The sequence below is a fragment of the Apostichopus japonicus genome, chromosome 10 (assembly GCF_037975245.1).
Source record: "Apostichopus japonicus isolate 1M-3 chromosome 10, ASM3797524v1, whole genome shotgun sequence".
NCBI lineage: Eukaryota > Metazoa > Echinodermata > Holothuroidea > Aspidochirotida > Stichopodidae > Apostichopus > Apostichopus japonicus.
In genome coordinates this window covers 17760734-17787778 of record NC_092570.1, presented here as the reverse complement: position 1 = coordinate 17787778, position 27045 = coordinate 17760734, and the positions used below count along the sequence as shown (strand labels likewise).

General features: G+C 35.5%; 2 protein-coding genes and 1 long non-coding RNA gene across 5 annotated transcripts in view; 2 read left to right on the top strand and 1 right to left on the bottom strand.

The window, feature by feature from the left end:
- Window positions 1-11399, top strand: part of LOC139974838 (uncharacterized) — a 31837-nt gene extending 20438 nt beyond the window's left edge. For 2 of the 3 annotated variants that reach the window (XM_071982306.1, XM_071982304.1), the window contains exons 18-29: window positions 493-684; window positions 1335-1409; window positions 1896-2021; window positions 2292-2376; window positions 2677-2778; window positions 3369-3449; window positions 4619-4691; window positions 6275-6320; window positions 7067-7193; window positions 8209-8314; window positions 10355-10460; window positions 10993-11399. In XM_071982306.1, coding sequence (XP_071838407.1) covers window positions 493-684; window positions 1335-1409; window positions 1896-2021; window positions 2292-2376; window positions 2677-2778; window positions 3369-3449; window positions 4619-4691; window positions 6275-6320; window positions 7067-7193; window positions 8209-8314; window positions 10355-10460; window positions 10993-11070 — 1197 coding nt within the window. In that variant the 3' untranslated portion in view covers window positions 11071-11399. Of the gene's footprint in view, window positions 1-492; window positions 685-1334; window positions 1454-1895; window positions 2022-2291; window positions 2377-2676; window positions 2779-3368; window positions 3450-4618; window positions 4692-6274; window positions 6321-7066; window positions 7194-8208; window positions 8315-10354; window positions 10461-10992 lie in introns of those variants that run through there. The other variant, XM_071982307.1, reaches the window with a different exon arrangement.
- LOC139974841 (uncharacterized) lies at window positions 8259-16595 on the bottom strand. Its single transcript, XR_011795577.1, has 3 exons — window positions 13298-16595; window positions 10346-10491; window positions 8259-8389 (listed from the first exon to the last, which is right to left on the bottom strand). It is a non-coding gene; the product is annotated as an uncharacterized lncRNA (long non-coding RNA).
- Window positions 12377-27045, top strand: part of LOC139974839 (heparan-sulfate 6-O-sulfotransferase 3-B-like) — an 84536-nt gene continuing 69867 nt past the window's right edge. The window contains exon 1 of the mRNA XM_071982308.1: window positions 12377-12579. The gene's annotated coding sequence lies outside the window, so the exon portion shown is untranslated. The remainder of the gene's footprint in view (window positions 12580-27045) is intronic.

The window sequence follows — 27045 nt, the reverse complement described above, 5'->3', positions numbered from 1 at the left end:
ACGCAACACCAAGAGTGGTTGGCATCGTTGGATGTATAATATTTCATATTTGTTTTATGGAAAATCATATTTTCCATGTTTTTACAGAGTTTTTTCTTACAGAGCTTGTTATTGACAAATACTGTGTGACAAAAATATTAGAAGTCAGTGTAAAACAAATCTTGTTGAAATGTTATCAAATAGCACAACAAGTTTTTCAGTTTAGCATCCTAAAAATGTACAAAAATAGTGCTTTAGGTGAAGATTTACCAATCTAAAGGTCCCTTAGAGGGACACATTGGGTAAGAAACAGTTGAGTAAAAAAATAATAAAAACACAAGTCCAGTTATTCTTATTATGAAACTCCCATTGCCCCGTAATCAGTAGGCTTTATATATTTTGTGTATGTTTTTGACAATGAATAGAATGCTACATTGTCTAAGACAGAGATTTAATATAAACTTATTTCTTATAAAGTCACACTTACACCTTCTCTTCTTGTAACGTCTGAAGGAATTACCAAACACGTACGTAATCAGAAGATACTGGGTGACCACCATCACCAGACACGGTGACGTCAGAAAGACTGTGATGAGGTACGTCAGCCCAGCAGATGGAATTAGATACGATACTCGCTCCTGTCATCAAATCCTGGTAGATCTTGCTAAGAACGGCCGTCACCACAACAGTATCATTACTAACCAGGTCTGTTTGTAAATGTGTTTTGAAAAGTTTGTATCTGGCAGCTGCCGCATAAAATAATGGATTAACACAAAACCATATTCATTTCAAACATGTTTTTAAAAGGTCCATAATTTTTGGAATATTGCTTAAGTGTTAATATCATTTATGGTATCGTAAAGTTAAAATCAATTTATGAATTCTCTCTCCCTACAGTATCTCTTACTATTGAAAAAAACAAACAGTATAATCAAACTTTCTTTTGATATGCTCTATTATGATCACAGACAAGATTTTGTGATTTTTTTTTTTTTTACATAGAGTGTTTTATAAGTGAATTTGTTCCACTCTGCAAATGGATTTGGCAAAATAGAGAAAAGTACCAAAGTTCACTTATCCTGTATATCTGTGACATGATATACATTTGTGAACCTGTCACATCCTATAAAGTATGTGACACATCTGTAAATGTGTCACACCATGTAACTACGCCACACTGTAAATATGTGACACCCTATCAAAATTGTGGCCTCTGTAAATTCTGGCAGCCTGTAAAATAGGTGACACTTGTCAATAGGTGACACCTGTCAATATGTGACACCTGACAATGTGTGACACCTGTCAATATGTGACACCTGTCAATTTAGCATTGCTCATGGCTATATCAATTACAGGTCTCTGTTCGTGTGGAGGGTGTGGACAGCATACTTAAGAAACTTCAACAGCTTATCCATAATGACATCGTTAGTGTAAGTGATCCAGCCATTTCAGGCTTGTAGTGAAAGGAAGAGAGGTGAATATCAAATAATAGTAATAATAATACTTACAGACAATGCAACTCTTAAAAATAGCTTGATTCAAAGCAAACTGTAAGGTTCGGTTCTTAATCGTCACATTGTCCAATAAATTATTATGTAGTATACAAAATTTATTTTTTCATTATTTACTATGAAACATCTTTCTTGATTAGAAATTGGAGAACACAAATAGTATAATTTTGTTCGAAAATTGCCATACACATCCAATTTGTTCTTGTTTTTGTTTAATATGATAAAATGATACAAGTATATTTTATTAGTTCCCTGTTTGCTCTGTATATATATATCTATATATATATCTTTAAGTTTTGATTAAGTGTGTAACAAAATTCCAATACATAATATGAAAAAATTATAAAAACACCTCATGAGGCATAATTGCTAGTCATGTTTTAATATCTTAACTGGTTCCATCAGATCAACAACCATAATTTCCTGAGGACTAAAGGCATCAGCCATGGTTCTGTGCTATCTTCCTTACTGTGTAGTATGTTCTATGGTCACATGGAGACACAATTCCTGACAGATGTTGACAAAGAAGGGGTGAGTTTATTCCAAATTAGAATGGTCCTTTCTCAAATGGAGGCTGCTCGTGTCAGAAGTGGATGCCCTAATATTTGGCGTTATCATAATATATCGATAAATCTATTTGATTTCATGTAGAAGAATTTTAATATATCGTTTGGTACATGTTAAATGTGAGGTCGGGCAGAGGTCACAAGCTGAAAACGGATAAAAGTATCTGGATCACATTTGAAAATTAAATATGAATATGACATCAATAAATCCATTTTCTTTTTTGGTTCTTGACAGTTGCTGATGAGGCTTATTGATGACTTTTTTCTTGTCACTCCTCACCTGGACATCGCTACCAACTTTCTGGAGACTTTATTCTCAGGTTGTTAAAATTATTACTATCATTAAAAGAAAATACTGAAGGTAGATTTGTGATGATGTGACATTGAAAAAGATCTTTCTGCCGAGACATTTGTCTCTACCAGTAAATATGAATAAGTGAAAATATGAGAATCATATTTGGTTATAAAATCTATTCGCTCTAATAAAGGGGGTTAGTTTATGGTGTGGCCAAGTGTATTACCATATCATTATGTAACTCTATAATGTATGGATGTGTTTTGTATCGACAGTATTTCACATATATGTGTCATTCAATTCTCTTTTCTTGTCATCCCTTCAGCTGAATGTTCAGAAATTTTTGGTTGCCATATCAACCCGTCCAAGACGCTTACTAACTTCAGTTATGTATACAACGATCAACAGCTACAGCAAGTTGCACAAGGTTTGTTCTCCATTCAGTCAAACACAAGAACAGGTGAATCGCTTTCCCTACCCTCTTCCCTTAATCCTCTCTTTGTCCCTCTACAGATTATCTCCTACCTCTCCTCTTTCCCTGTTGGTTTCTTTCTCCTCTCCATCCCTTGTCTACTAATCCTCTTACATAATCTTTCTCTTTTGCGTTCACCCTGCTCATGTAACCTGTAACCATGTAACCATGTAACATGTAACCATGTAACATGTATTCTGTGTGTGTATTTGTCTCGTCTGTTACTGATACTTGTCATTCAGCCTCTGAAGAAGATCCTGCTAGGATTGAAAGTGAGGCCCTCTTACTTTTATATGTTCTCCTACACAGGCTCTTTAGTGGATAAGCAGTTTGCTAACAGTTTTATTTTATTTTAAATTTCTTATAAGGTAGCTTTCTTGCTGTTAAATTTCCAGCATTTTACCAAAGTACCAGTACTCAAAAAGAATAACTTTTTGTTTTGTTCACCTCTTGAAAGTTCAGAAATTAAAGAAAATTTTCAACCCTCAAAATTTGTATTGAGACATTAATGCAAATATGACCTTTATGTTTTATAATAATTACAGATTGGTTTCCTTGGTGTGGCTTCCTGTTTAACACAAAAACATTGGACGTAAGAAATGACTATCAGCGATATGAATCCACAAGTAAGTCAAAGACAGCTGGGTGGTAAGCTAAAGAAATTGGTGAAAAACAGTGTTTTTTACTCCAAAATGTTACCAAAAACATTAATTTCTAGACCAGTTAATTTTTTTCCCCTCTTTTTAACAACTGAAACAAAATTATCAACAGAAATGTTGTTCCAAAATTTAAGCATAAAATGTTTGAAAGATGTTACAATTTATAAATTTGCTTATAATTTCCTCATCATTTTCCTGTGCATCATCTCTTGATGTGTATCTCTATTTGGAAAATGGAATATCTCTCAAAGAGCCTTTCCCACGCCTCAGCTGAACCATAAACTTTCTCTTTGAAAGATTAATGGAAGTTGTGGGTCTGGATTACTAATATTTGTATCCAGAGCAGAACTTTGGTGCAAAAACAACCTCTTCCCTCGGTCAGCCTATCACACACGAGAAGTAAGAATTGATGATGTTATAGGCTTGCATGTCCATATTTAAATCAGAAATGTTAGCCAGCAGCAAGTGCAGTCGTTTTTAATTTTGTGTTCGGAAGGATGGCGTCTTGGGACTAGCAGAGATTATCTCATTATAGAGTATTCTATCGTTGATTTATTTGGATAATTTTCCCGGTGGATCTTTGAAGAGGTAGATATTAAGACCTGTGACTTTTAACAATAGTTATGTTTATCCAAATAATTGTATATAGATATTTCTTTACGTCACAAATATATGTATATAGATATTTCTTGACGTCACAAATTGGCGGAACCTATTGCTTGTTCTGTTTTTCGCTTTGAAAATAACTTGAATTGAGGACATTTGTACTGAGCAGTCAATGTGTTTCATACTCCGATCATATGAAGTGGTTCAACATACAATATTATCTTTGAATATTCATGTACAATATAAACATTTACCTGTGTAATATAATTTCATATTTGAAAAATAAATCCATTCATCAGAGCTAAACTTGCTTCCACTTTTACCCTGGTATCCATTTAAAATCACCAAACAGAACTCCAAAGGATTTGGAGAACAGGATAAAGAGATAGACTTTGATAACTAGATATTTATTACTCATATTTCCTCATTGCAGAGAGAGAAAGCCATATATTAAATGTTGGGCAGAGTTAGTTTCACATTTATTAATTGACATTTATGACTAATGGATTGACTTAAATGTTCATTTATAGGTTTCAGATACAGCATGACTGTCTCATTTACATCAGATGACATCATTAATGCGATGAAAATTACGCTCACTCAGTAAGTATGGTAGAGTCGGACGCCATTTTAACTTAAAGAGAAACGGCCGGGTAGTTACTTAGGCTGCTCGGTATTACGAAGTAGGAATGCTTTGTTTAAGACTGTTCAAACTCGGTCAGTAAGTTATAAAGAGGCTGATTTCACCACCATCTGGTATTTTACACACAGACTGGTTGTAGGACAGAAAGTGTACCTAGGAATGTTGTGTTCATTTAAGTCTTATGAAGTATGTAAACTTCACAGAATCTCTTAGTCTAGTGATACTTATGCTTCATTCACTTAGTTTGATACATTTTGCCCAATTTTTGGAAAAAGTGCTATAATTTTTTATAGCTCCCCAAGTAGAGTATCTTTGGTTGTTGATGTTGTTGATAGAGTTTGATTTAGTGGGAGACAGACTGACTTGATAAGAGGAAATAAAATTCAGAAGCAATTAATAATAGTTATGATCAAGTTTCTTCAAGGAAACTTGTTCATATCACGAAGGATAATTTAATCTCCTCACCATTTTGGATTAATCATTTTTACAGCTCATCAAACACAGATTTGATTGGGTTGAAAAAGACTCACTTGCAGAGACACTCACATTTTACGACAGATGTTAATCTGCGTTACATACGGTCATTGCCTTACAGCGATCTTATTAATATTATTTATTAATGTTCACATCCGATGCAGCAACTGGTAGGGAGATTAAATTATTCTTTCTGATATGAACAAGCTTCCTTGAAGAAACTTAATAACTATCATGAACTGCTGCAACATTAACGGAGGGGTATTAAGGTCTTTCCAACATTGTTGCTAATAAGTCTGGGATGGTTGGTGAATAAGCTTAGTCGATGGATTGAGAAATCTTAAACATCCTGAACATGAATGTCCTTCTCAATTATTAATCTTGATGAACTCAAAACTTATGATAGGATGATTAATAATTGTTTGTTAATTAACGAAATAATAAAAATATGCAGAGGAGAAATTTGTTGAACAATTTTTCTTTTAAAAAGGTATTTTTATGTCAAATTTAGTTTGTATTTGAAGTTGGTCATTTTTTGTTCCTAAGCTTCCGTCTCAAGTGTTCCTGCTACTGTAGGAGACAAAGACCCCTCCATTGAATATCAACAACTAACTAACTTTTACCTTCACCGCGCGCTACTTAATGCTGAAAGACTCTTACGAGATTCCCTCTGTTGCCAGGTTTTTCTAAAACTCCAGGTCTTGCTGGCTAAGGATCACTTAAACAATGCAGACTACTGCTTTAAGATTATCATAGCCAGAGTAGTGAATGCTACGAAACTAAAAATGCAATATACTTTTGCCTTTCGAGATTTTTTAAGCCACAGTTTAATCTCCATGTATTATAGAGTTTGACATTTTTCATGTTATTGGGTTCTCTCTCTTAAAGTTTAGCATAAACAATTAACAACAGCACATACAGACTTGATACTTATACAGACTTGACTAATAACCATGATTAATTTAGAACAAACAATGCCTAATTAAGTTTATTATGTGGTTAATTAACCCTTCAGCTTGTATTTAAGAGATTCTAACCCAATTTATGGATATTATATGTTTACTTTCAGCGCATTACTCAGGTCAAAAGGTTTAGTAATATTTATCGACCCGTTGGTAAGTAATTTGTTCATCCGAAGTACTTAAATACAGGTAGTTTCCATGCTTTCTGGGGTTTGAATGTACCTTTGACAAAACTGATGGTGTGCTCAATTATTCATGAACAGGAAACACTATTACATATAGATATTATTTTTGTATATTTTCGTTGTTAATTATAGGTAGTGCTCTACTCATTAAGCCATTAAGGTTTTTTAAGAGCACTTCCTTTCACAACTCTTTGTATTTCTGTGACTTTATATGTGCTTATTATTATCACCTGAATGTTATGATCAAAAAAATAAAAAAATGAAAATAAAATGAAATTATTAGTGCTTACTCAATTGTTGCAAAGAGTCAGTTTATTTAATATGTATATTAAACTACCATTGGACAACTTCATTAGAACTCTGCTTTCGAATCCCCACAATGTAACCTCGGCAACAGTGCAACAACTTCCAATGGTGTGGATATTGTGCTGCCCCCTAATACATGGTGCCTTTGAACTATAAATGCCTCGCCTTTCTTTAACCCCTTCAATGTTATCTGCCTTTGTTACAATTTCAATAGTGCCCACCTATGGACAAAAGGGACTCGAAGCACGGTAATAGTATGAAGGACCTAGCTTAAATGAGAACATTTTACTCTGGTTTTCTTAAGTGACGAAATGTGCTTAATGAATTAATAGCTTATAATTCAATGAGGAGATGACGTTAACATTTGGTTTTTAGTCACCGTGGTTTCTTTCTTCCTTTCCTTTTCAGATTAATTCTCCCGGGGTGATTATTGAGAACGTTTACCACCTTCTTCTTCTTACGGCATTCAGGTTCCATTCTTACTTTCAGGCTCTTCCACAGCATACCAGACAACAGGATAGCAGCAGGCTGCTTGGTATGCAGGAATTACAAAAATATTAACATTAAATGTTTATCATAGCCATAAAATCAACACTAAAACAAACAAAAACACATTAAACGAGAAATGAAGGTTGTAAGGAGTAAACTGTTTGGCATGCAGAATTTTTATAGCATTTAAACAATTCAAACAAGGATTTAAGCATCAAAAATATTTTATATAGTAGTTGTCTCATTCTTTCATATCAAGCTGTAAAATAAATTCTGCAAGACATTTAATCTTTTCCAGTTACATATTTGTTATCGTATTTTAAGTTTTGTTATTGAATCATCAGTCAAATTAGTTAGACAAATGATTATTTGCCTCCAAACTAAAATTTGAACTCAACTTGAAAATATGCAGACAGCAACTTTTCCATTTACTCTGTAACAGGCTTGTTCTTAGATGATGTTTTTCATTCCCTTCTTATTTACATAATATTTGTAAACAATGGAGGAAAACAAACGACATCGTTAGCCTCAAATTGCTATAATGATCATACTCCCTCATAATCTTACAAAATGTCACAAAATTTTTGTAAAAAAACCTTTGTGATAAATCAGGCCATCAGAATGTGTTATGATGTAAAACTTTACATTTCATTATAGATTCTATACACTGACTACTAGAATATATCTTTAATACAAACATCATGTGTGACAATGTAATGTTTAAACCTGGTACTAATTGACAGCAATACGAGAATCTGGAATTTCTTGAACAAACTAACCTATGATCGCTTATGCTGGCCAAACACTAGGGTCTTACACATCCCCTTTTGAGCTAACAATTGTAATATAATTCATTTACTATCAATTAAATATTTACCTCCATGTGAGCTTGAGATTTCTGGAACAAAGAACCACATGTTTACTTTGGCTGGCAAAGAAACCCCCTAAAATTTTGCAAATTCGTCTTTGAGCTTTTGTAATTTATACATGAGTTACTTATGTCGTCATGATAAATTTACCACCAATTTTGACTTGATGTTTGATCGATGGTTGTTTCACAGGAATGATTCTGGATATTGCATCAACGTATTACTTCAAGGTTAAGAAGGTACTGCGAGGGACGTCGGAAAAATCAACGTTTCCGGTCAGCTTGGCTGCAATGAGATGGTAGAGTAATCACCAATGACTAATACTTCTGCTTCCATTTTCCACCCAATTGCAGACTCATCTAGCAGTCTGTACCTAAAAACAAAAACAAAACATTGTTTGCAAAAGGTGTCTGAGTTGCCATGGTATCTTGATTATACTGTGGTTACTATGGTTACTATGGTTGCCATGGTGATGTCCCAAAATGATATCCCGAATGACATCCCTGTATTCAATGAACACAGTCGAAATAGACAACACAATCAGGATTTCAAGAAATCAGAAACCCTCTCAGTTGTAAATACAAAATATTCCTTATATGTCATCGGTTGAAAAAACTTTAATCTTCATTTATCTGTTACAATCGATAAATTTATAACCATTTCAAGATCAAGCGATTTGGTTGTTGATAATTGTTTTTGTTTTTGATTCCTTGGCGGTAGCCGTAGGAATCTATGCGGTCATGACTGCGTGTGTATGTGTGTGTGTGTGTGTGTGTGTGTGTGACGCCAAGCTTGAAATTAGGTTTTCTCAGCAATCCCAAGGTAGATTGATCTCATTCTTGGTACATAGGTTACCCATCATGAGTAGACGATCCCTATTTATTTTGGTGCTAATATCATGAATATTAATGAGTGGGCGGGGCTTAGAGTGATTTTCAACAAATGTCAATATCTTCGTAACCGTAAGTTCAATTTTCATGGAACTTAGTTTGGTGGTACAAGAGGAAAGTCCTCTATATGAATATGGTGATAGTTTGTCCAATCTCATTATTATTCATGAGGGGCGGGGCTAAGTGTTGTTTTTCGCAAAAAAGCTTGAAATTAGGTTTTCTCGGCAATCCCAAGGTGGATTGATCTCATTCTTGGTACATAGGTTACCCATCATGAGTAGACGATCCCTATTTATTTTGGTGCTAATATCATGAATATTAATGAGTGGGCGGGGCTTAGAGTGCTTTTCAACAAATGTCAATATCTTCGCAACCGTAAGTTCAATTTTCATGGAACTTGGTTTGGTGGTACAAGAGGAAAGTCCTCTATATGAATATGGTGACAGTTTGTCCAATCTCATTATTATTCATGAGGGGCGGGGCTAAGTGTTGTTTTTCGCAAAAAAGCTTGAAATTAGGTTTTCTCGGCAATCCCAAGGTGGATTGATCTCATTCTTGGTACATAGGTTACCCATCATGAGTAGACGATCCCTATTTATTTTGGTGCTAATATCATGAATATTAATGAGTGGGCGGGGCTTAGAGTGATTTTCAACAAATCTTCAGTATGACCCGGCCAGGAGTCGAACCCCTAACCTTCCAGCTGTAAGTCGGAATTCTACCCCAATACTATTAATGAGGGGGCATGAATATTAATGAGTGGTAGAGCTTAAAGCAAATTCTTTAAAATATCAATTTGTTCATCAAACTTGAGCTGATAGCAAGGAACAACATTTGTGTTGATGCTACATTAATATTCATAAAAGGTCGGAACCAAGTGTACACAATGAACCTACAGTAATATTTAGATGCCAAGGAATCTCAAAACCTCTTGGTTTTCTTGTTGAAAGAAAATTATTTTGTGGAAGAGATTCTGATTTACTGGTAAACCAATGTAGGTAACTTGAGGTTGAAGTTAGCAACATATTATAACAGTTTGTTGAACATAACACCAAGCTAAAATTTGATAATATGTGGAATGACTCAGTGTTGAGTGTATGCATCTTTTTCTTGCACCCACTTATCCATCCATCAACCCATGCTTCAGTGCAATGGTTCCTTCAAGCATTGCTAATTTTTTTTAATCAGTAATAAAATAGTGTTATATAATTTGATGTGATTAAGTTTTCATGAAGGCCATATAATAGTTTTATAAACACAAATATTTGATTCAGTTCAGTCTCTGTGAAGTTTGATCTTCTTATCTTATCAATTTATCCTGGAGGCCCTCATCATTTTGACGGTTTTATGAGATGAAGTTTAATCTTCAGACCCTTTTTTCTCCTTCCATTTCATATTATACCACAGTTAAGTTATTATTTTTTCTCTCTTGGCTTTACCATTTCAAGGTTGTGTGTCAAGGCCTTCCACGTTAAACTCTCAAGGCATTTCGGCGTCCATAAGATGTTGGTGGTCAGACTCCGACAGAAGAGAAGAGAACTCGCCAGGAAATTGGTGAGCAATTCAGAAAACAAGAAAACTAAAGCTGTAGAGATAAGAGCATTAAATGCAAGTGGAAGTTGGGGGCTTAGGGTGTCGATCACACACTGAAGCCCAACCGATGCACACGCTACTGAAACTCTGATCAAAATGCCATAAATTTGAGGAATCAATTTGGGAAGCAATGGGGGAGGCAAATGATTGCTTTCAATCCAGTATATATTTGATAAGTGAATGAATTATAGAAAAGTGAGTAAAAAAACTGTAAGAAAAATTCAGAAGTGCACAGAGTTCTCTGGCGAGAACTGGATTTGAGCCGGTTACCTGAGTGGCATTTACCTCAGAATTAACCCACAGGTGATTTGTTCAAACCATCTTCTAGGCAAACTTTTTTCCGCTCTCTTTAAGTTAAAATATGATCTGAGCATCTGTTTAAAATAGTACCAGTCATTAAGTTAGTCCAGCTATTAGTTGATATGCAAGACTTTATTACCGAGGTGTTGAATTTTTATTTCATACGTTGTTTTATCTTCATCCTTCTAAACAGGACAGAGATACACGGAAAGCTTTAGCTGGTGGCTCCGTCCCGGACATCCCACCTGCATTCATCAAGACTAGATGTTGAAAATATCGTCATGGTGATGATCTCATCGATCAAAATACAACACCTTAATCTCAATGATATCATATTCTATACATAAAACCATGTGACATTGTAATCATGAACCTTACATCGCTGCTCAAAATATCCATCATACACAGTGTTGCAGAAAATGGTGTCAATGTTCAATAGATCATAGAGTGAAAGTTTACTTCAGAAAATATTCAACAATTTCATTCAGCTTACTCAGACATTGCATAATGTTCAAAGTGAAAGTCTATCATGGGACAAAACATTTCTTAAAAGTTTCACACTTGTGTAATATATATATATATATGTATATGTATATATGTATATATGTATATATATATATATATATATAAAATATATAAAATATATATATATATATACATATATATATATAAAATATATATATATATATATTTTATGCTCTGTTGGCTTAGCTTTAACTGAAGTTATTAAATTTGCTCAGCCGACTTTGGATTTTAGGCTGCTGATAGCCTGTTTATTACATTTCTAATTTTAGTCTATTCCCTTTAACTTATTTTCCAATTTTATAAGGGGCTTTTGAGGTATACTTCCTCACTTCAAAGGCAATTGTCCATCAATGTTTGTGCCCCCTCCCCCTTACCACAGTTTGAACCATATCCTTCCATTATTGAAGTACATTCAACTGGTATTATGACTTCACTGGGAGGTCGTCAACTCAATCCCTTCATTGTTCCCAACCTAGCAATGGCACATTGTATTTTTCTGAGCGGAGGGAAAAATAAATCAGGCAGTTTGATTGTAGTACCCTTCAAAGGAAGTTTGCATCCAGTTCATACATTTGCATTACCCACTTTCTGTGCCCCTTGTCCCCTTCCCCAATATTTCTCAGCATGTTATGCCCTCCTCCTCCCCTCCCAAATATCTGGAGACACCACTGCTTCTTTGATTTGGGCCAATTTTATTGTGGATTACTCATTCTGTCCAATCAGACATGATTTAAAGCTAGAATTCGCCATTTTAAGTAGCGAAAAATAGCAGGACCCAACATTTCAAATATATCAATCTACGTTAAAAAAGGAAATGACTAATAGATTCAATTATATATAGACGATGGTGACGTATTTAACATTGATACAGCTTCTTTATATTGTGTGAGACTCGGTGAACATTGTGTGAGTCTCGGTTCACATATCCTTACCAATAAATAGCGCTTGAATTTTGCCTCCACGATACAAACATTGCGCCCTCGATTTCAAGCTAACGCTTGTAAACATTGCATAACTTTATGATGAGTGGTCCGGAGTACATTCATAATACTGACTGCGTGTAATCTGTACTGTAACACAGTACACGAACGTACTTATACTGTAGTACCAGTTGGCCCATTGCTCTATCATACTACAAACGGAATATACACAGCTAGCCAAGGACGTGTACCTGCTTCAAGTTAAAATATCTGTTTTGTGAATGTGGAAATGGAAGATACATGATACTTAACTCAGTCTTGATTCGAAATTTAAGGTAAGTGTAGCAATGTAGAATTCCCAGCAACACCAGTGTGTTTAATTGTAAGAGGATTATGAATACATTTTCTCGGGTCTCGGAGGAACTTGGTTGTACATTCAATCATAACCGTTACTTAGGCCTAATTTTACACGTAGCCCAGTATTGGACTAGTATTAGCCTAGTAAACCCATGTATTTGTAGTTTGTAATATGTCCTATTTTATTTAAGTTAGTTATTTTGTCATTCAAGACGAGTGTTAGACTAGTCTGAGTATTAAATGAAATTAAAAAAGCAACGAATGCAATCATCATTGTGCCCACCATTCATGTTCTTAGGCTAAAACTAGCAGTAACACTAAACAGTAAGTTAACAGTAACACTAACAAACAAGTTAGAGTCAACAGCCCAGGCTTGGCCTCATGGCAATAAGGCTTGACCCATTACCAATTTTGTCTACTAGAATGCAAATCTTAGGCAATCAAGTATCATTTGTTGGCTACCAGTGTCAGTACCACTACTACAGTATTATGAGATCAGAACTAGTGGAAGGCTAGCTATCTTTTCTTTGCAGGTTATTTCCTTAACACAGAATCATTAGATAATTAGCGAGTGTAAATGTGACTCCAAACTTTGCTGAATCTGTTCTCTGCATTATTCACATGGTAATACTAATAGTTATTTCTAGTGTCTATGCCCAAGCCTAGCTGTCATGATAAAAATATCTGATTACTTACTATCTGATGTTCATTCTTCTCAAAGATTAAGGAAGCATCTGGATATATGTACATATTTTCATCATCCATGTTATCTGAGGAAAGTATCTAATTAGATCTTATTTATTTTAGCTTTTCAAACAGTATATACCACAAGTATTAACTATATTATCATGAGTCTCACTTGAAGAATATTTGTTCTTTCAAATCAAACATTGTGTATACTAGAAGTCCTGTGTAAAGGAAGGACCTTTGAACTGCACTGAATCAGGGAATGGTTTTAGTGATAAAAGGTTATTCACTCATTGTGAACACTTGTGGTTTATGTATGAAGAGCAACATGTATTGTAGTGAAGACTGATTGTTGATAATCCTACCATTTCAAAGAAAACAGGTTCTAAGGGAAACAGATTACAGCCACATGTACATGTGGGAGAAGCTCTGTATGGCTTAATACTTGCACTTCAGATTGGATTTTGTAAAGAATTTGGAGGACCATTCAAATTGGGAATATGTGGATTTCTTCTCGAGGAAAACCTGTCTTGCCTTGGCTGTCCAGTGGTTGAATCCACAACCTCCCATGTCACTGACTTGCTCTGGTGCAAATTGTAACAGTATTGTGATTATGGTTCACCAACATTACAAAACTTTATCTCTTGAGTTGAGAGTTGTAAAGTGTCCTGTTTATTATTCTGACTGTAGCATTCACTCAAACGACAGATATCCCTTTCATAATCTAAAACTACATATCGTCATGGTTACAACCATTCAAACACAGATATCCCTTTCATAATCTAAAACTACATATCGTCATGGTTACAACCATTTGAGCACTCCTAACTATTAAACTATTAATCTGAATTTAAATCTCACACAGAAAAATGTTGTGTCACACAAGTTCCATGTAGTGTTTAATCGTTTTTTTTATTGGCAAACTCTTACATATTTGGACAAATTTCTTGGTGGATTGGAATAGGACATGATTTTAGGTACCTAATCTTTCCTTTAGAGTTGTAGCAAACTCAGTGCAAATATGTAGCGTTAATACTGTAGTTTAAATGCTGAAATGCAGTTCTGTACTCTCCACAAAAGTTGCTTAAATTGTAAATAATTGTACAGTCTATTTCCAGGGCTTCTTAGGTACTGCTCACACACACAGTGCTGCATCACTTGTATGATGTTAGTTGTTTAGAAACCTTCAGACTTTAGCAGGAAATGAAGATTAACATTTACTTCCTGTGCTAGGTGTTTGCAGATCACAGATACTGTTAAAATGAAAACTGAAAAGTAAACTCTTTTTAATTGGTCTTTTCCATGAGATTAAAAAATATACAGTTTCGTTATGATACCCTGACGAAAGATGGATAGCATGATATCCATCTGATATTAGTATGAGTCTTCATAATGGAAAAAAAAAGCTGTTTATTGACAATCTTTGTACATATATTATTAGTTTGGGCAGTTATACTGCTTACAGTATGTATCAGTTTTGGCAGTTATATTGTATGCTTATAGTATATTGAATACTACTGCTTAGTAAATATTTGTTACACCAAGTGCAGTTCTACAAAGTTTTAGCACAGTGATCATTCAGCAGCATAATGTATGCAGTCTTGGTCCTTGCCAAAATCAACAACAACAAAAAATGGTATATTTTGACAGAACCATGGGGTAAGGCTACCGTGTGTAGTTTTTTTTATGAAATTCCTTAAAAATATACCCAGCTGTGAGATTCAATTTGTGTTGACAGCTCTTGCGACCCGCTTGAACCTGTAATTGATCTAGGTTTTAAAAGGTTAGGTAATGGTCACAAATGGAGGAAAGGTGGGTCCTATTATTGAATTGTCTTTTCAACAGTTTAGTTTCTGAATGAGGTGAACTGTCATTATTGTTGTGTACTTGTGTAGTTATTTATTGCAGTTAGTTTGGGGAGAGGGGTAACAAGGGGATGGATGGGGAAACCTGGGGGTGTTTTAGAAGGTATGACTGAGAAATCACATCTCTGTTGTTAAAGTCCATTCTTTGTTTTCTGATATGGCTGCACAGAATAAATCATAGAAATTATGTCAAGAGTGTTCGCATTTAAAGGTGATCGATGCAGGTCTCAAATGTTAGCATACATGTATGCATCCAAAAGTTGCTAAACACTGATCAAAAGTATACTTTCTTGCATGAATATGCTGAACCTATATCAGTTTTTCACCAATTATTGAGGAGGGTTGAATTAGACAACTCCATACATCTCAATGATGGTTAAATGCCTTCAAGGTGGTACAGTAGTAGTATGTGCTTGTTGTTGTTATAATAGTTCTTTGGGGGAAGTAATTAAGAACTGTTTATTTTAGCAACTCCCTGTCTTTAAGCTTCAAGGATGTTATCGTGCTGTGCATTCTAGAACATGATTCTGGCTACTGTACATACATGTAGAATGGAAAGGGATAGTATTATTATGATTTCCGTTCTAGATATTATTTTGTTACAGACGAATGGCAAATTTTGGCAGACTTTCCTTTCACAAGTTTGTCCCCACAAGTCATAACTACTATTAAAATTACAGGCTTTAGTACACGAAACTCGGGTACAATGGAAAGCAGGAATGATTGTGTCATCGTTTTATGAGGATCTTAACATGTTTCAAGAGGGGTACGTCTATGAGAATAGATCAAATCATATTATTAATGAAGTATTGATTTGTATTTTTAATTATAAGACCTGTCAGTCACTCCATACCAAATGATTCACCTGAATGAATGGTAATATCTAGTTAGGTAGGTCTGTTAATGCTGTATAAAAATACATTCCATTAAAATAACCATTATAATTAAGACCTCAAGGAAGGTACTCTTTGAAAACTTCTAGCAATTATAGCGTGCTATAATTTGGTGCCTATACTGACTACCATTAAAAAGAGCTCTGTCATGAATCATGAGTGATATTTATCTATTAGCCACATGATCTCTTTATTAGATTGATGAGGTGTACCGTTCATTTATGTGTGAACTGTGAAGATAACATCACATGGCATTGTCACATGTATACTATATGCAAACTTCCTGCCCAATGCAAACTGTAACTTTCAAGTCTTCATCATCGTTCATAGGAAGTCCTGTAATATGTTATAGTAATTACTCTCAGTGTTAGCAGCTGTCACTGTGCTTCTAGCAGAGCTAGCCTATTGATTTTAAGTTCTCTCTCTGACTATAATAACTCTTCAAAATCAATGCTGATTCTTCTTCTTCTTGTATAATATATTAAGGAAGTAAAAAAGCAGATCAAAAGAGAGGTCCATCCAACCAAGATCAGTGGAATGTTCAAACAAAGGTAAACTACTTTATTCTTAACAAACACCACAATAACTTTCCCTCTGAAATACTAGTAGCGCAAAAACATTTTTACATCGTAATGGAAACAGTTGGTATTGAATAGCCCTAGTATAAGGAAACTGTTGGGTAATTAATGGCAATTCCTACCCTGTGTTCCTATTCAAGTTGTGGTTTGTGGTATTGGCAGATTAAGACCTTTAAAGGAAGGATGCAACCTAAGCTCTCCCCATGACATTGCCAGGACAATCTCTGCTAGCGAGAGGAGTTGATTGATGTAGGTGGTCGGGTTCTTCTAGGAGCAGGAAATACCTTTGCTCAGAAATCAGCAGGACTATTAACATCTATAGTGTCATGGCTGCCAATGTGAAGCTATTAGTATTTAATAGAGATCAATATATGTAGAAAGTTGTACAAAGATCAGTTCACAATTCTTGCAGTGTTTTGTTGTTGTAGGGTTATTTTCTTAGAAAGATAACACAAGATAAATACAAACTTTTGAAAGAATTGTAAGCAAAATTGACTGGGATGTAGATATCTGCAATGGAAAGAGCACAGAGATTTGCTCTGTGTGGATAATACTGCATAAGTAGTACTATGTTGTGTGGGGGGGGGGAGGATGGGGGGATTGAATGATGTACAATAAGTACATTGTCTTTGCCCTTTTGGCCTTTTCCAAAGATATTACTCCATAGCAATGCAAAGTAGATAATCTAGCATGTACACTAACACTACATTCAAGGTATTGATCATATAAAGAGTTATCTATTTAGACTCATCTCTGTACTTGTTCAGTTGATTGCAATTAACTTGTATTGTTAAACGCCAGGAGCAGCTACTTCCTGTTTCTGATTTGGCGCTAAACCCACCGTATTATTATTATTATCATAATTTTAATTATTATAATTATTATTATGATTATGGTTATTATTATTATTATTAGTATTAGTAGTATTATTATTATTACGATTATTATTATAATATGCAACATGTAGAGGGATTCTTGTCTATACTGCAGTGAAGGATTTTCTTCTGCATGTACCTGTAAGTAACTATGGTTTGAAAAGGACAATGAAGCAGTATAGGCTATAAATATACCAAATGTGTTAAGTGTAGGTGTGTGCCATGTAGAATTTCTAAAAATGTACCTTTGTGTTTTACCCATTATTACAGATGGTATTTTCAAATACAATAAGACTACCCACCAAGTATGACCAATGTAGTGTCTTTCATGGTACACACTAGTGCCACACTTATTGTATCATTGTACAGTATTGTACATTGTATTGTCACTGGCTCCCACACAGTAACTACCAACTGGTGCATTCATATCCACATGATGCGATCAAGGTATCCAGTGGTGCTATCCACGCAGTGATATCTGCCCAGTACTACCCAAGCAGTAATATCTACGCAGTGCTATGCATACAGTGCGATCAAGGTAACACACTTGTGCTATCCACTCAGTGCTATCCACTTATACCTTTACAGTTTTGCAACTTCTGCCGTACAGTGCTACCCACATACAGTCCGTGTTATCATGCAGTGATATCCACATTATTGTATAGTGCTAATCGCATACCATATAAATCTACCATACAATCAGTACCTTTTCAGTACTAATCATGGCATATACTACTATGGTGCTATCATTCCTGTCATTTTCATACATCACAAATCCATACCTACTTAATTTAATAATTGTCAGTATGAAGCAAAAAACTAATATTATCCACACTGTGTCCAAAAGTCCTCCAAATTTGCTTATGGGTGAAAGAATATATGTTTTTCAAAATTTGCAGTTCTCTCTGATACTGTACATCTCTGTGAAGGTTTTGGTATGTACAGTAAGAGTTATTGAAGCCTGCAAGGTCAGCTACAGTACTCTGCTGGGATATTAGTACTTACCGCATGAAGGTATAACTGAATAAAAACATTACTAAAGGTTTAATCTGTGAAGTTATAGAGTGAAGCAGAGTGGAAAAAAGTCGTATCGTGAAAACTCCTCGTTAATAAATAGATAGCAAAGTAACCTCAATAAAATATTTGAAAGCAATTGAACCTTGGAGAACTCATCTGTTCACTTATGAGCTGTATGAATTGAACTCATCATGAAAAAGATGACGTTTTGTAATATACTTGTAGTTTCAGTGAAGGACTTTAGATAAAATAATATTTGTTTTGGTTCCCAAGATATTTGTCATAAATTAGGATAACATTTCTGGAATGTTCTTTCAAGGCAAAGATGGTAAGGTGAGGTCTGTTCTTTTTCAGGCCTAAATAATTATTACATATATTTGATTGTTTCAAAGGTTGGTATGAAGCCTTTGTCCGAAATGTCCTTTCGAATGCTGGTCTCACATTATCAGAGCACACAGTATGTATGGAGCATACAACATGTATATAGCATACAGCATGTACAGCTTTTTGTTGTTTTTTTGGTTTCCTGAAAGGGAAAACTATGGAGTAACTCTTACCGACCTTGCAAAATTGTGGGGGGGGGGGGGGGGAACCGCAGATTGCAATGTCTACAATGAATACAACGCGGATCGCAAAATCGGTACTTACTATTACGGTTAGATTTGTCCAACACGGCAGCATACAGAAACGCTGTACTCAAAGCCAAAGCCAACGTGTGAATTAATCAGCTCACACATACAGAGTCTATGCATTCTTTTTTTCTTCAATACAGTCCTCACTACCTTTCAGGAAACATTTCATGCTGTAGTTTTGATATACATATACGTACATGTATCATTATTATATACATGATAGTCTGTCCATACTTGCATTGCATTGTACGTGTGTAAAGTGAAAAGCCCTCCATCCCTAATGAAAAGTTTGTTAGTCAATGCACATGTTAATTGAAAATGCATAGAACAAAGAAAATAAGTCTTGCATTTCCCAGACCACAATTCCTTTGATAAGGTACTATACTATTGTCAATTCCTGAAAAAAAAAATATTGTTTATGTTACAAAAATGAATATGTAGTATCATCTAGTATCTACATGTAAAAAACTTGGTGAGAAATAATTTAATATCTTAAGATGTATCCTAGAAGTGAGAAGTATGTAATTTTCTGTTCCATCCTTAGAATTATACACATATATATACATGTATAATATATACTGTATACAGTATATATGCTATGGTAGTACATTGGAATGAGTCTCAACCTCATTCTAACCCTAAGCAGGCTAAAGAAGCCTATTGTAAGTCTGTTTGTGCTCCATTAAATAAATTGAAAAGAAAGCAGAAATACCTACTTTTTCAGTCAATCCTACTCCCATTGTGATTACACTATGGGCAATGGAGTGGGGACCTTCAGTGGTGAAAGGCACTAGCATCTGTGATAGGCTTATAGTGGATATAGATAGGTGTGCACACTGATTGTGTTGTAATCTTGAACGGCCGTTGGATGTGGTAAAAATGAAGGTTTGAACTTGTGCTGTAGCTCAGTACATACTATTTATGTAGCTCCATCCTTTAGTTTCTTCATTGGTTATTTTCATTCCCATCCCACCTTCATCTCATCCCATTCCCTGTCCCACCTCACCCCCCCCCCATGTTGACATTTTTTTTTCACAATTTGTTTCATTAGAAGAAGACAAACTACTGTAGTACACAGTGCTTGTGAAGTGAGAATAGATACAGTTATCATGTGACCCCCTGCCTGCTCCTCCCCCCGTCCTCCTGCCCTTCCAGCCTTGTTATTCTTGCCATCATTACACTGTAAAACTTCCTTAAAACTTTCAATTTTCTCACATTCTTTCTTCTCGATGGTGAACTTCCATCACATTGTGTTATTTTCGACTAAATCCACTCTCCCAGAGGCCAGCCTCATTGTCGAGAAGATTGTATTTCTCTTTGACTGTCTCAGTGACAACATCTTTGAAAACCTTGCCTGTAATGTTCGTGATCCACTCACAGTGTCTTTTTCGACAGGCCGGACGGGTTTTGATACCGCGAGTGCGGTTTACCCTTCCTTTGTACGCCTCGGCTTCCCTCCCTCGGTCCCTCTCCAAATCCCAAGAAAGGTAAGAAGTTTGGTTATTTGTGCAAAGGCTTTTATCCTTTGATGTATAGTATTGCAACAATCATACCTGTTATTAATCTTCTTTTCTGTTTTGTGTATTTAGTATTGGATCTGATGTGATCAGTTTGCCTCCTAGCTATGTAGAGTATGACAGATACTTGGATCCTAATCTAGCCTGGCAAAACATTATCTAGTACTATGGAAAACATAAAGCTGTTTGGGAGCTCTCGTTTGGTATTACTTAAAGGGATATTCAGATGCTCGGAAATTTAGAATCCTCCCCCCCAAGATTTTGCTGTTTATGTTCCAATACCACGGCTGGTGAAAACAGCATCAATGTGATGTGTTTTATTGAAAAGATATGATATTTGACCCCCCAAAAATTGAAAAGTTTGGCCATTTTTCTGCGAGCAAGAACAGAGAGTTGGTGTTATAGTCTTGTAGTCATGCCAAAATGAGGTGAAAAGTGTCTTTGTGTTTATTTGTTTTTTATAATGTAGAAAAAAGATGTGTTTTCAGTTAAGATACTATTTGTTATGAAGAAAAGTTTGAATTGATAGTGTTCATTGATGAATGCATTCAACATGTATGCAACTTCGACAGCAAGACGTTATTTCAGCTCTTTGAAGAATGTTTTCTGTGAGTCCACCACAGACTACAAATTCATCGCCAGATTCACACCCTGTACGACCCCTGGGGCACCATTTGCTTCCCCCTATCAAGTTTTGCAGGCACAACTTACACATGTACATGTGTTACAAGCAAACATATGAGATTGGAATCAGACATGAGATGACCATTAATTATTAACACTGTGTGGGAAATGTTTAGCCTCACCTACAGTAGAAATCCTTAATACTTTCTGCCATTGGAATATCCCTTAAAGTTTGTGAATGTGGCATGAGATGATTCTCTGAGAGGCAGAATGGGTGTTAAGCTTATAATATGTATGTGTCAATGTGTGTGTGTGACCTTTTTATTCACATGAGAAGAACAGAATGCTCTAACTTATATAGCAGAAGGCATGTGGGGGTGGAGGAGGGGTTAGTTACAGGTACCAGTGGGAGGGAATGGTGAGAAATTTAAATTGAGAAATTCTAGAGTACCAATCTAACAGTACAGTAAGTCCATCCTAAAAGCTAAATCAGAATGTTCTGTTGATTTATTTCAAGTTTTCACAACAAAATTTGTTTGCTTGGCAAGAATGTTCCCCTAGAGCTGGATAAATTCATTCAGGACTTTAAAAATGTTCCTGAGTTTGGAATGTAAGTGGGCAGGCTATCCTTTGTGATGTGAACACACTCTTCAACATTTTCTCTAGTTGCCATGGAAATTTCTGTTTTAATCTTCTATTTTGTTGAAAAGAATTTTCAGGCTATTTTGTGTGAAATCTGAAGGAATTTATATAATACACACATCAGATCTGAAATATAATTTACCTTTGCTGCTGATGGAAGAGCAATGTTGATGAGCTGTGTCAATCACTGATGTTTGAAAGGAGACACAAAACGTTGGGTTTACTTTCTACAATGAAAAGCCACTGAAGAACTACCTTTCTCCTCTCCAACCCCCCTGTTAGTCCCCTCCCTCGGTTAGTCCCCTCCCTCGGTTAGTCCCCCTCTCCCTTTCAGTTTTTCCCCCTCCAGATTCTTTTGTTTGTAAGAGATGATAGCTTAATTAGCTTATTTTAGGTCATGTTATGAATAAAATTAATTGGCTGCCATTTTGATCCACTTTGCAATCTTACAAACGTGTGTCGCAGTGAAAATATATTTTTCAGAGTCCTTGAGAGGTGTAAGGGGAAAGGGGGGGTGGGTCAAGGGTTTCACTTTTTATGAGAAGTAGGTAATGTCATATGGACAGACTGTATTTTTGCCCATCCATATTGCCCATGATCTATCTTTCTGCTGTATTGGTCTGGACATCTGTCAATGTTACGTACAGCTAGTTTGTCTGGATAAGGGGTGAAGGTGGGTAGGGAAGGAGGTGGGGGGGGGGGGTGTTTAAAGGGTCCATTATTGCTATCATGGAAATACCATTTAAAAGAGTAATATAGAGTTATGTAATATTTGTGCTGGCAACACTTATCGATCTCAACTCTATTTTTAGTTCTGAATGATGCAGTCAGTACCTTGGGGTAATATTTGTGCTCAAACAAACACCAAGAAATGTCAAAATAAATTATGACCATCGAAGATATGGAGATGCATTCCATGCCTTGATACCTTACTCTGTACTCTGACTTAGAAACCGATATGCACGGGCAGACATTAAAGTAGGACAGAGGTGTGGGAATGTGATTGTTAGAACTAAGCTAAGTTCTCATTGTTTAGTCATTCCTACAAAATGGCTGAAGGTATTCTAGTTTGCAAAGGGGCAAACATTTCGTGTTGATTGTATCAGCAAAAGCTCTTTTGAACTCTGTCGCTAATAACCTGGTACGTGATTGGTTTATCACCTCGCAAGTGCCCGAAATAGCGTTTGATATTCACGCTTCAGCAATTTCCGATGTGGGTCAGGTACACCTAGTCAATTTGATCAAAGAGATTTACTAAAAGCCCATTTTTTACTGCTCTGTAAAATTGTAAATTGTGGATAATTGGTTGAGAAGTTTTATGAACTGGCAATTACAAAATTTAATTAAAATTGATTGAAAATATGATTATTTTTTTTCCATATGGTTCCTTTATAATGCTGTTGTTTTGTGAAATGGTAATTACAAGCCGGAGTTACAAAATTTCTAACACACCACAGTCTTACATCAGAATAGTTTGATAAGTGAGGTCTCTGTGTCCTTTTGGTTACATAAATCTAATTTGTGATTATCTACAGAGCGCCTTGTTGCAGTTGGTCTGCAGTTATTACCGAACTTGCCCAAGTATCGCTCCAAAAGTGAGATATGTGTAATTCATCACATCCTAAATGAATATTTAATAAATAAGTATTTACTGGGCTCAATTCTCCGCTTAATGTTCCATGGCTGGTGTCTCTTGTCTACACTCATCTTCTTTTACCATGAGTTTATTTGTACTGTTGTCACGGTTACATAGTATTTATCGCTTGGCTGGTTAGAACTTGTTTTGAAGTATACATGATTTATTGAGAGTTCAGAACCTTTTTGAGATAACGATAGACCTTCATTCTTCTACAATTGCCTCTTAAATTTACTTACCTGTGAAAAACAATTTTATATGCCATATCATATCATGTGACAGGTCTGTAATTTTAGGTTATAGTTATACAGTATGTAGTCTGTAGGTTTCGCCTACTGAAGTTTCGCCTATGAGGTATCTCCTATATATGTTATCACCTACATGAGAACCTTTGTCTCTCTCCTAAATGAGGTATCTCTTAGAGATGAGGTTTCTCCTATATGAGGCATATCCTGTCACACTGTCAAGTATTTTCAAAAGCAAAAACATAAGCCGAAACATTAAGCTTAGGATTTTCGAGGCTTTATTAAAGAGTATTTTTTGTACAATTGCGAACTGTGGGGCGCAACGAAGGATCTTGATCGCAAAATTGACACTTTTCAAAGGAGACTACTTCGTAATATTTTCAACATTAGATGGACCAATAACAATTGGTTATCAAACGGTGAGCTATACAATGAAACCAACCAAACACCTTGGTAATCCATAGTTGCACATAGAAGATTGAGATTTTTTGGTCATGTAGCAAGACTCCAGGAGGAGGCTCCAGCAAAGGTTGCTTTAAGAGAAGCATTGAGACATCCTGCTAAACCAGTAGGAAGGCCCGTGACTACCTTGCTTGGAAAAATAAAGTCGCAATTTAAGGACGTTAACATTAACAATTTCGAGGAAGCAATAAACCTTGCACAAGAATCTAGATCGTGATATGTGGCGAAGGTTAATCACTGAGCATGTCGGATAGACGAGACTCAACTTACTACTACTACTAGGCATATCCTACAGTATATGAGGTACTAAAACAGTATTGGGCACAGTATCTCTAACATGAAGGATGTCATAATCCCATTAACTTTACATACTAAAATATATCCCCCTGGAAGCTGTGGGTTTCAAGATTACTTTTGAAGCCATATATAATATAATTCTTAGTTCGTTATCCCTCTGTTAGTCAAAGAGATGGATGGGTTACCTCCAATCAATCCAGCAGTACCATCAGTCCAGCAGTACAGTATATACATGAACAGAAAAGTTTTGAGTCCATTAAATTATGTGTAATTTCTACATATGTAAATCTTTGAAACATCATGAATAATTATACCATTTATGATGTGACTTCCATTTTTTTTAAAATGTTTTGCTGATTTCTTCATGTAATTGTTAAAAGTATGGCATTGCCAGGGTGTGTTCAAACTCATTGCAAAATGCGACTTTAATATGGAACATTCGCTGTAAAATATTTTTAAACTTGCCAAGATATTTTGCTCTCCTACTGTTGCATGTATATATATATATATATATGCCACTGAAACATGTAGTAAATGTTTTTTTGTGGAAAAATGCTGGTTTCTCTTGAACTGTTTGCAGCCTGTTTTGGGTGACCTTGAACTTTCTCGCTCTATTTCAGTAAGGTGTAAAAGTCCAACCGTTTCTTGCTTGCATGCGTGCTTACATATATGCTGTTCCAGTTTCGGTGATGAGAATTGTATCAAACTTTTGTTTGTTGAGTGCAAGAGAGGTGTTGGTCTTTGCTTGGGTGTAAATGGCATTGGAATGTATCCCAGTGTGAGCTATTAATATCAATATGCATCCAAATAGGATCAGCTAACGGGCAACAATTTAAATATAAAACTACCAAAGAAAGAAAATCCATGTCAACACATCTGGCTGGCTGTTATCATACCTTCCAAGTTAAACAGAACTTGAGATATTACCAAAGATTACTTTATACTTGTGGATACAGTATAGTGGGTGCCTGCCTTTCGATATGTTAGAAAGTTTTGGAGGCTGTTATCATGTGTAAAAGTATCAGAACTTGAATAAAACTCTAATCAGATCAAAGATGTTTGAATAGACAATGGAGTCACCCCTGAAGGTATATATGGGTCATTCCAATTATAAGAAGGGGGTTGATTTTTTCATTTTCATCACAACTTTTTTTTTCTTTCTTCTTTCTGGGTAATTGAAGTGTCTTTGCTTATTAAGAAACAAGTCAATAGGTATGTTTATAGCACTACAGATGCCCTATAATGGATCAATAACCAGGTTATAGAATGATTACTTTTGTCCCAGCACAGACATAAAGTGTGGGTTGTTTCTCTTTGTCACGAATACACCAAAAATGTCACTTAAATGACATATAGAAGTTGTTTAGGGACTGACCTTTCTATGTGTATCTGTTAGTAAGTGGAATATATTAGAAGTGTGTTATGAAACTCAACCAGGTACATGTGAAACACAACCAGGTATGCGAAACACAACCAGGTATGTTTCAAAGAAATATATATACCCCCTTGTTCCATGTAGAGGTTTTAAGATTGCTGTGATTCCTAACAATAAAAGAAAAAATGGACAGATATTTGTTAGATGACAATGTTACAATTATAGGAGAGTGGCCCCATAACAATATAAAGTACTTGCATATACAGTATATGTATCTTTTCATTTGTGAACTCATAATGAATTGCCTAGTAACTGTCCTGAAGCTGGGGATAACAAGGCCCTAGGTTTGATGATCTTTGATCTTTGTCCTATGTAGTACTAGCCCTTTATACTGCTTCTTCTATATTGCCTAGTCAGAGTTTAGCCATGCAGTTTGTATATACTGTACCTCAACAGATAGAAAATAAGCACTCACTAAGATCAGGGCAGTAGTATACCTACTCCACCTACTCCACTATCATATAATCAAGAGGCTTTCAGAGAAACAGTGAACACGGATGAATGGAGGGACACAGATGGCCGTGGAATGCACGTTTTAACCTATATCTGAGATCGAAGTAGTGTCTACTTGTTGACTGTGTAAACAAAGTCATAGATTCAAGGAAAAGAGTCAATGTTTGGACTTGATAAACAAGATTTATCTCTTCTAGCTTAGTCAGTCTTTACCCCTGAGGCCTGCTGGTTAGAACTAACAACTAAGTTGATATAGTCCCACATGTGAAGGAATATCGAAAATCGTCACCATGGCAGGAAGTGGCAAATCTCCTTGATTCTTCTCCTACCAGCCTCATTTCAATGTATACTATACCTCAATCTGCCTGGCTACCAAGCAATTGTTAAAATCTTCTAGCAAGATGCCCACCCCCCTTGTGTAACCCACTTTGGGGTGTCATTACATACACACGTCCTTCCAAATCTACCATGCAAATCTTACAAGTTAATTTTCTAGATGATATTTTCATAACTTCAGTTTTTAAGGTTTGCTGATTACAGAAGAGGTTGTCTTTGCTCCAGTCTTACCTGTCTCTATAATCTACAT